Below are 9,745 nucleotides of genomic sequence, written 5' to 3' on the forward strand. Positions count from 1 at the left end.
ATTACAAATATTAAAACCTAAGCAATACTTTATAAACTTAACATGCTAAACATTAAATTTTGATAAACAAAATATGCTACTTAATTTATTAGTTGTATAAATGATATTGTATTATGATAAAAGAACAGTTAATGATCTACGTTGCCAATAATTCGGATAAATCTTTTATTATCGGGTTGAATCATTGAATCATGATATCAAAGTCAAAATGAAATGACATATAAATACTGGATTATTAATATTTATTACGCTATCTAGTTAAACTATTTGTTACCATTGCAAATGGGTCTTTGTCCGAACCTTAAGACCTAAATGAAAATTTTAAGTGCCATAGACATTTCCTGTTATCTGCTAGATCAAACATTACGGTTAAGTGGTACGTTTTGAGTAGCAAGTGTTTGTCACAGGTAATACAATAAATTGTTCACGAGGGGCAGACCAAAACAAACCGGAACAGCGAAAGTGATCTAAGAAGAACACTTATAAACAACCATAAGAAAGACATTAAAGGACAAGAACTAAGTTGCCAGGAGAATTGTGCAAAACAACCAATGACCTACCTACTCGACACTGGCAAGAATTATAGCATATACAAATTTCTTCAGCTCTGGATCCAATTGCTCGACGGTCAACTCACCACACTCTTCTAACCCACCGGTTGCATGTGCGTGTATCAGAAAAATTGACATAATGCCAGAGTCTGCAAGGCACTTGACTTGGGGTATGCTAGATGGCCTTGTGATGCTGAAAGGGGTGGTTGACCTCTTCCTTTTCCCATAATAAACCCCAGCCTGGATGAGAAGATATGGCAGCATTGGCGCAAAGGGTTGTATTTCACCAAATATATCATGATCTTTCGGAAGTTGGGTATTGGAGTCAAGAACAACGATACTCGTGCTGCAGAGATCGATGCACAAAGACACCCAATGCTTCCTATCAAAATTAAATGGCGCATACAGGAAGTCAGCTTCTTCGGTAAAAAGCTCAGCAAGTCCACTTTCTCCACTACCTACTAGTTGGGCAACAATGTCGCCAGGAAATTTGAATTTAGCGTGAGCAGTGGATTTGGAAAACTTCGGGAATTGTCAAAACAACAAAGATACAAACTTCGAATCTAATAAGTCAACACGCAGTTTTTCACCATTAAGGTCCTCAGTCTGTAATAAGTGCCGGCTAAACTTGATCAAAGCATCCATGACCTGAGAAATAGGGTACGTCAAAGTTATCTATAGTTCACACAGCTATGAATCAAAGTTAATAAAAAACTTACCTTGGATGAGAGATGTTTTTTTCTCTCTATTATATCAAGAACATCTTTGACAGAAAGAGAAGCCTCACCACCAATACTGATTGATCTACGGAATCGAATAGATTCACATAGTTAGTATACCATAATATTTACCTGTTAAATCATTAAACACCATAAAAGGGTACCTGGAGGACTTCAACTTCTTAATAGAATTCTAGAACCGTTCCTCAGGGTCATCGATATGGTTAGGATACTTAACGACCGGAGAAGGGTGTCCAACTAACACTTTAGTCTTCTTGTCGTACTGGAACCAACCATCCAACTTAGTAGAAAATGTCCTTAACCTTTTGCTCCTCCTCCCGGGTACAGCTACAGCAACCTTATATAAAAGGGTACATCAATTAGAGAGTAAATCAGTTTTAATACATGTGAAACAATTATTATACAATAAAGACGAAATTAGATAACACATGTTTCCCAATTTCCGTTTGTACATCTCTGTCCCCCAAGGGGAGAGGCGTCAAAAATCCCAGCGAGATAGTAAGAAGAAAACTAAATCAGATTAAAAATGGCAGGCAAGTCTAATATCATTAACAAAACAATTACCTACATAAAAATCATGCGTAACAGCGTTTAGGAATAACCAAACTACCAAACTTGACGGAAGAAGACAACGAACAGAAGTAAAAATAAGTTACCTGGCTCCCACGGGGCTGGACCGAAGCCTCTACCTAGGTACTCAGAACATTTACTTCCTACATAGATAGGATCATATTAACAGGAATGAGGTTATATGCTTGACCATTAAACATTTTCATGACATGTGTTTGATATAAAATTAATATATAAAATGATAAAATAAAATGACATGTGTTTGACATGACATGTGTTTGATATAAAATAAAATAACCGTTAATAAAATAGGTATCAAATAACTCCTTTAAACAATTTAAAATACATGGATCACCTCTAATTCAAGCGAGCATAAATAGTTTTGAACAAAGGTAACTCTAAACTTAATGACTAACCATGTCGGTATCCATCTCGACGAGACCAGCCTGACTCTCAACACCTAATACGGCAGCATCAGCTGAAGGTTCCACCACCTGAGTCAGTTTAATCAAGGGTTAATAACACTGAAATTGGAAAATGGTAAGTAAGCAATAACAAACATACACAATCTCCTTCAGCTCCATCAGCTAAGGGTGAGGATAACGGCTGTCTGATCTATTATCTGAGAGAAAGAAAAAATAAACAATAAAACATCTAAAGAAAAGTAAGCATTACAAAGTGAGCAAACAGATGAGTTATAAGATAAAAATCGGAAACTTACAACAACGGTGTTAGGATTAATTTCAATGGGTTCGTCACGCACAATGTCCTTAACGGAAAAATCACAAAACTTCAAGACAAATAAATGCATATTAACCACAGACTTATTTGTCAGATTAGACAAAGTTTACATCCTAATTGAGATGATTAAAGGTATATTTAATATAACTGAACAATACATTTAAGGAATTAAAAGATGCCCCATACAAAACAACTAATCATGTAATATAACAGTTGAAATAACATAGCTTCTAAAAAGAATCCTAACCTTCACAATAGCGGTAGATGGATCCATGATACCGCATGCAATCTGGTCAGAGACTTTGGCAGAAGGGTCATCGTCCTACCAACATCAAACACATCAACTAAATATAAACTAAGCTAACCCTTACAATACTATATACTAACTTTGACGACCACGGTACACAAATTCAATGTTAATCACTAACCGGTGACTTATCTGCTGTACTGCCAAATGACTTCCCACACTCACGGTCATCGAACGCTGCTTCTACAGATTTATCAGCTCCAATATCTTCAGACTGTGGAAAAGAACAATTCAATAGGGCTGAGCATAATCTTTTACTTAAGACAGAGATCTAACCAATTATAAGAACATACTATCTCTTGGCTGACAGTATCACCAGACGGCCGGTTTTCAGTGGTGCCAGCAGCCATTCCTATAGCGGCAGCATCATCGTCTTCAGCGGTAGCAGCAGTTTCTTGTGACTGGAGAAAAGAACAAAAGTAAAGGGTAAATGTCCATAATCATACATTTAATAAAGAGATCTAACTGATTAGATCAATATAATACCTCTCGGCTGGTATTGTCACCAGACAACTTCTTTTCAATGCCTCCGTCACCGGTCCCTTCAGCGACAGCAGCGGTCAGTTCATCTACAGCAGCTGATTCTACCCCGCCACCACTTGGAACTACGCCAACCTACAAACAGTGATCTGCATGTTTAAAAGGAGTGAGAACACCAACATATTGATAAAACATGAGACAGGAACCCAACCATTGGACTTGAAACCAAATCATATCCATCTACTTCAATGGGCCCCTGATACAGCACATAGAAAGATAATAAAAAAATTTAGCATATATTATATTTTATATTCGCTAAAAATTAGTTTATTGCATAATTTTTGTCTCCATCCTCAAAATAAAAACACTTACTCGACCATGGCCAGCGATGGGATCCTGTATATTAGAGCATGATGGAGGCAGTACCTCCGGCCTAGTCCCGGTGACCTACAATTATGATGAGTTAAATGTAAAGACACAACATAAACACAATGTGGAAATGTTAATAAAGGTTCCAAACCTCAGTTTGGTTGGGAGAATAGCACTTCAGAATCTCCATAATTGAGTTACCAAAAATGTCAGGATCAATAACGTTCTGAGCATCCAATGCAGTTTGTGTTTCATTAACGCCATTCACTGTAGGGGCAGGAGGAGGAGGCACAGCTGCTTGCTTATCGGCAGATCCTTCTTTAGCCAAAGTTCTAGCAGATTCAACAAATATATTTGGATTTTTTAAAAACCAATTGGTAACACCTTTAATAATACGGTCCTCCAAAGCAACAAGTTTTGAATCAAGCAATCGCGACATGGTGGCAAGGTTGCATGTTCCGGTTAGTCCAGAAACTGCTCCCGAAGATAAACGTTGAGCAGTACTACACGCAGGTTGGCTAGGAGGAGCAATCTGACCTTTCCGAGCACAACTAATTTTATCCTTAACACCCCTTTTCTGCTTCTTCGGGGCCAGCTCAAGCTGAGACGGTATACAGCCACCGGTAAACATATCGTTACTGAATAAAAAGCCCTTTGGCGCGAGGGAGACACTGTTATCAACCGCTGGGTCCTCTGAATCATCTTCCCAAGGCAAATCATCCTCATTCTCCAACTCGAGATCAGGGCATATTATTGGGTCGACCAATAACTGCAAATAAGATAATTTAAATATTTAAATGCTAAATACGTATTAACTGGATAAAGTGTTAATAAGAACGATAAATTAAAAATTAAATGATAAAATGAGGTATACTAGACTAACCTCGAAATTGCAACCTAGACGTCTGGCGTTAGCAATCTTCAAAGGTACTGCGGAAGGGTGTCCTACATCAGCCACCGGTCCTCCATCAGAATCGCTACAATCGGGCTCCTCGGACGGGGATCCTTCTTGGATGGCTGGAGCTGCTTGGAGAATCACTAGCTGTAAAGCGTACAAGAGACCTTGAACAACAACACATGTTGTAGCCAATTGCTCGACATCTCTCTCTTTGATAGACTTCATCATCATTTCGAAGGACAAACGGACCCAAGGATAGGAAAGGAAAAAATTCATATCCTCAGCCATTTCAACGTGCTCCTTCACGATTTTAGGATACTGAGAAGTGGGGACCAGGAACCCATCAACTAAAGCCAAACAGACATATATTCGCTGCATCTCTTTATCTTCCACAATTTTGTTCTTAAGCATAGTGATGACCCGGTCAACAGTGACATCCTCTTCCAACCCGAAGAGCGTGCTGTAGAAAGGGATTTTTTTCCCAGCGGTGCCTTTCCGCTTCCTCTTCTGCATATTAGGAAACCGGCCGCAAGGCAAGCCAGTAACAATCTTGAACTCCCTGAGGGAGAGGTTGCGGTTTCAAACGTTATTAAGTGTTTTGAACGACATGTTTAGCAATTAAAATAGGTACATTTGCAGGAGTTTATGACTATTTGACCAGCGTTGCAATAGTGATTAAATAAAAAAAATTCAAAATATATTAAAACATAAGGAGAAGAGAGATCATGTAGCTGTGGTGTTAGGTTTCGAGAGTTTATATGGTGGCTCGTTGTAATCATTCTAAAATCCTAAGTATTGCGGAGAACTCCTAATTCAGAGCCAGAACCAGTTCTAAATCTAATATTCAAACAACAAGCCACCATATAAACTCTCGAAAATTGAAACATTAGAAACATGAATCAAACATCCTTTCCACTTAGAAATCAAAACAATGATCAGCACACCAATGTGAGATTTGAGCATCAAAGGGACAACCTCGTGATATACGCTCCAAGGGTAACACGTACGCACGAACTAGGGTCGATCGAGTTGGCCTTCGCTCTCTCTCGATAAAACCACAAACAAGACGAAACTCAATGGAACAAGATAGCTTAGGGGAAGCAAGGGGGTTCGATCAACCAAGTAACAAGCTCACACGGATTGATTCAAGGGGAAACCACTCAAGAATACTCGTGTAAGAACTCTCAACTCGCAAACGGCGCAAGAGAAGAAAGTGCAACTTTATTGATCTAGGTTAAAAACGTGACTACAAGGCTGCGAATGGGACTTTATTAATAGTCCTTCAGCCATGACCTTCGAGGGTCGAGATTCAATCTCAAATAAACTAACGGTTACAAAATAAAGTAAAGAAAAACAACCAAAAAGGAAACTTGTGTCATTCGCACAAGTGAACCCTCTCCACAAGTCGGAGGCTTAGGTTCGACTCTCTAGGACTTAGACTCAATGAAATAAAACTAAAATGTTCGGTTGACAGGTCCTGCAAAAACACTTAAGAGAAAATGGAAACAATGAAAACCGAACTTACCTTATTCGGAGGAATGATAGGCCACGTAGTTGTCTCTGGTTCTCCTTCTTCTTCTTCACCTTGGTTCTTGTTCTCTAGGCAGTCTTTAACTTCGTACGAGCCTATACGGCCTTGTCCTCCATTCTCGGTGTTACGGGCTTCGGACATGCCGTTACGGCGGTAGTAGTGCTCCTCTCGATCATCTCCCAATCCGTCTCGGTCGTGGGCATTTCGGCTTCGATCGTTGTCTCCAGAAACATCACTTATCGAGTGATTATCGAAGCCCAAGTTGTTTGGATCAACTTGGTTCGAGACTTCGCTCCGTACAAGCTTTCCGGCGTCCAGGGGGTGGTACTTGTCGAGCTTCTTCGTGTTCTGCGGGTTGTTTCTCCAAACGCTCTCGATCAAAGCTTTTAAAATCAGCACTTTGTTGATGAATCTCGAATCCCTTGGTATTTGGTGGTGGGTCGTCCGGGTCGATCGTTCGGGCGTTCGTGTCGTCGATGCCGGGTGACGATGCTCGATCGACTCGTGTTTCTAGGGGGTTTCCTGCAAAACCGGCTCGATCGTTAGTCCTAAAATATGGATTTGGTCGATGAAACTTACCTCGGTTGGTCTGTTCTCCATTGTTGGGTCGATGGAACTTGTTGAGGCTTCCACTCGCGTCCGGGGGTCGAGGGTCGGCCGATAGAATATCCATTTGGCCGGTTGCGTTGATCAGGGCCTCAACTCCTTCATTGAATGTTTCTCTTAGCTTCCTCGTACGTGAACGGGTCATTGGTCCAACTATGACCGTCGGGATTGTTGGTGTCGGGTCACTCGTTACCGGTTCGTGGCCGTCCGTCGAGCACTCGTCGATGTCCGGTTCTATGTCCTCATCATCCCCTCCCTCTTGAAAATGTTCTGGCCTCAGAACTGGTCGTCCTATATCAAAAGGAGATAAGTCAGTGACATTGAAACTTTTAGACCCGTTATACTCACCTGGGAGTTCTAGCCGGTAAGCGTTGTTGTTGATTCGTTCGACTATCTTGAAAGGTCCGTCGCCGCGAGGGGATAGTTTGGAACTTCTCTTCGTTGGAAACCTCTCGGTTCTCAAGTGTAACCAAACCCAATCGCCGGGGTTCAAAGATGACTTCTTTGCGGTTCTTGTCCATCCGTTGCTTGTATTTTTCCGTCTTTTTCTCCAAGTTCTCCTTAACGGTTTGATGTAGCTTTTGGACCAATTCCGCCTTGCGTTTACCGTCTTGATCGGTTTGTGATCCCGGGGGTAGTGGTGCCAAATCCAGCGGGGTTAATGGTTTAAAGCCATAAACAACTTCAAAAGGACAAAACTTGGAAGCGGAATGAGTAGCTCGGTTATAAGCAAATTCAATGTACGGTAAACATTCCAACCAGTTTCTAGGGTTCTTACCGACCGTTACTCTAAGTAAAGTTGATAGAGTACGGTTTACAACCTCGGTTTGGCCGTCCGTTTGTGGATGGCAAGTGGTGGAGAAAAGAAGTTTGGTTCCTAGTTTCCGCCATAACGTCCTCCAAAAATGGCTCATGAACTTGGTGTCACGGTCGGAAACGATGGTTCGAGGCACTCCGTGTATGCGCACTACTTCTTTAAAGAATAGATCGGCGGTTTGAGTGGCATCGTTGGTCTTGTCACACGGTATAAAATGCGCCATTTTTGAGAAGCGATCGACTACCACGAAGATGGAGTCCTTATGTTGAATCTTTGGCAAACCTAAGACAAAATCCATAGAAATATCCTCCCATGGAGCATTAGGAATAGGTAAAGGCATATATAAACCGTGGGGGTGTGACCTGGATTTAGCGCGGAGGCAAGTGATGCATTTTGCGCAAAACCGTTCGACGTCTTTTCTCATATGTGGCCAAAAGAAATGTTCCATAAGCATAGCCATGGTCTTGTCTACTCCAAAATGGCCCATGAGTCCTCCACTATGTGCCTCTCGGGTGATAAGCTCCCGCATCGATCCTTGGGGTATGCATAGTCGCTTATCTCGGAATAAGTAACCGTCATGCTTGTAGTAGGGTCCGAAAGCTGTCTTGTCACACTCCTTAAAAATGGATCCAAAGTCGGTATCTTCTAGATAAGCAATCTTCACGTGTTCAAACCCTAAAACTTTAGCGTCCATGGTGGTGATGAGAGCATGTCGACGTGAAAGTGCATCGGCTACAATGTTTTCCTTTCCTTTCTTGTACTTGATGATGTACGGAAAAGTCTCTACGAACTCTAGCCACCGTGCATGCCTTCTCTTTAGCGTAGTTTGGCCTCGAAGGTGCTTCAACGTCTCATGGTCGGTATGGATCACAAATTCCTTGGCTAACAAGTAATGTTGCCAAACTTCCAACGATCGGACCAATGCATAAAGCTCCTTATCATACGTCGGATAATTGAGTGTAGCTCCGCTTAACTTCTCGCTAAAGTAAGCTATAGGGCGTCCTCCCTGGGTAAGCACCGCTCCAATACCTAATCCTGAAGCATCACATTCAACCTCAAAAGTTTTGTCAAAGTTAGGTAAAGCTAAAATAGGAGCATGCGTTAAACGATCTTTAAGCTCCCGGAAGGCTCTCTCTTGAGCTTCTCCCCACGAAAACGCCACATGCTTCTTGATCACGGCGGTAAGGGGTGCAGCTACGGTGCTGAAGTCCTTCACAAAACGACTATAAAAACTAGCCAAACCATGAAAGCTTCTAACATGGCCAATGGTAGTGGGAGTCGGCCATTCTTCTATGGCTTTAATCTTTTCTTGATCAACCTGTATGCCCTGTGAACTTACAACAAAACCTAAAAAGACTAGTTGATCAGTGCAAAACACACACTTCTTGAGGTTAGCATAGAGTTCTTCCTTGCGGAGAGTCTCAAGAACTTGCTCAAGGTGTGATAAGTGTTCGGATAAGTTCCGGCTATAAATAAGAATGTCATCGAAATAAACGACTACAAACTTACAAATGTAGGCCCTTAAGACATGGTTCATGAGTCGCATGAACGTACTAGGGGCATTGGTGAGACCGAACGGCATGACTAGCCACTCGTAGAGGCCTTGCTTGGTTTTAAATGCGGTCTTCCATTCGTCTCCTTCTTTCATGCGAACTTGGTGATACCCACTCTTCGAAAAGATAGTGGCTCCATCAAGTTCATCTAACATGTCGTCGAGGCAAGGTATTGGGTGTCGGTACTTGATGGTAATGTTGTTGATAGCCCGACAGTCCACGCACATTCTCCACGTCCCGTCTTTCTTAGGTACTAACAACACGGGCACGGCACAAGGGCTAAGACTCTCACGGATGTAACCCTTCGACATGAGGTCCTGAACTTGTGATTCTAACTCCTTAGCCTCCGTAGGGTTCATCTTATATGCGGGCCGGTTTGGTAAGGCGGATCCGGGGACGAGATCAATTTTGTGTTCGATTCCACGGATCGGAGGTAAGCCGGATGGAATTTCTTCGGGAAATACGTCTTCAAATTGCTTAAGTATGGTACCTACTTCGGCGGGCAATTCTAGACACTCTAGTCCTGAAAACATACTTTCTTTGAAGATCATAAGTAGCACGGTGTGTTTGGAGTTTAAAACC

At 41.8% G+C, this 9,745-nt stretch overlaps 2 protein-coding genes and 1 long non-coding RNA gene across 3 annotated transcripts in view; all 3 read right to left on the reverse strand.

Annotated features, from left to right (window-relative positions):
* Positions 1 to 379: 379 nt before the first annotated feature.
* LOC111829525 lies at positions 380 to 2,355 on the reverse strand. Its single transcript, XR_002832917.1, has 5 exons — positions 2,278 to 2,355; positions 1,948 to 2,004; positions 1,435 to 1,628; positions 1,271 to 1,355; positions 380 to 1,199 (listed from the first exon to the last, which is right to left on the reverse strand). It is a non-coding gene; the product is annotated as an uncharacterized LOC111829525 (long non-coding RNA).
* Positions 2,356 to 2,444: 89 nt separating this feature from the next.
* On the reverse strand, positions 2,445 to 3,527 carry LOC111829528. The gene is made up of 5 exons (XM_023778736.1): positions 3,396 to 3,527; positions 3,203 to 3,310; positions 3,031 to 3,123; positions 2,850 to 2,924; positions 2,445 to 2,630 (listed from the first exon to the last, which is right to left on the reverse strand). The coding sequence occupies exons 2-5, from the start codon at positions 3,257 to 3,259 to the stop codon at positions 2,445 to 2,447; spliced, it is 411 nt and encodes a 136-aa protein (XP_023634504.1). The 5' UTR covers positions 3,260 to 3,310; positions 3,396 to 3,527.
* LOC17874572 overlaps positions 3,384 to 9,745 on the reverse strand; it is a 7,582-nt gene continuing 1,220 nt past the window's right edge. The window contains 10 exon segments of the mRNA XM_023778742.1: positions 3,384 to 3,524; positions 3,583 to 3,645; positions 3,762 to 3,836; positions 3,910 to 4,527; positions 4,642 to 5,163; positions 6,182 to 6,570; positions 6,767 to 7,280; positions 7,282 to 7,491; positions 7,852 to 9,408; positions 9,487 to 9,686. Of these exon segments, the coding sequence (XP_023634510.1) occupies positions 3,384 to 3,524; positions 3,583 to 3,645; positions 3,762 to 3,836; positions 3,910 to 4,527; positions 4,642 to 5,163; positions 6,182 to 6,570; positions 6,767 to 7,280; positions 7,282 to 7,491; positions 7,852 to 9,408; positions 9,487 to 9,686 (4,289 nt within the window).

The sequence above is a fragment of the Capsella rubella genome, unplaced genomic scaffold, assembly GCF_000375325.1.
Source record: "Capsella rubella cultivar Monte Gargano unplaced genomic scaffold, Caprub1_0 scaffold_10, whole genome shotgun sequence".
Taxonomy (NCBI): Eukaryota; Viridiplantae; Streptophyta; class Magnoliopsida; order Brassicales; family Brassicaceae; genus Capsella; species Capsella rubella.

Bases quoted from the DNA above. Each gene is read 5' to 3' on its own strand.
- LOC111829528 (XM_023778736.1), bottom strand. From the start codon at position 3,259: ATGGCTGCTGGCACCACTGAAAACCGGCCGTCTGGTGATACTGTCAGC. The intron at 3,124-3,202 runs GTATGTTCTTAT...TCTTTTCCACAG, and splicing joins ATACTGTCAGCCAAGAGATA to TCTGAAGATATTGGAGCTGA. The intron at 2,925-3,030 runs GTTAGTGATTAA...TGATGTTGGTAG, and splicing joins GTACAGCAGATAAGTCACCG to GACGATGACCCTTCTGCCAA.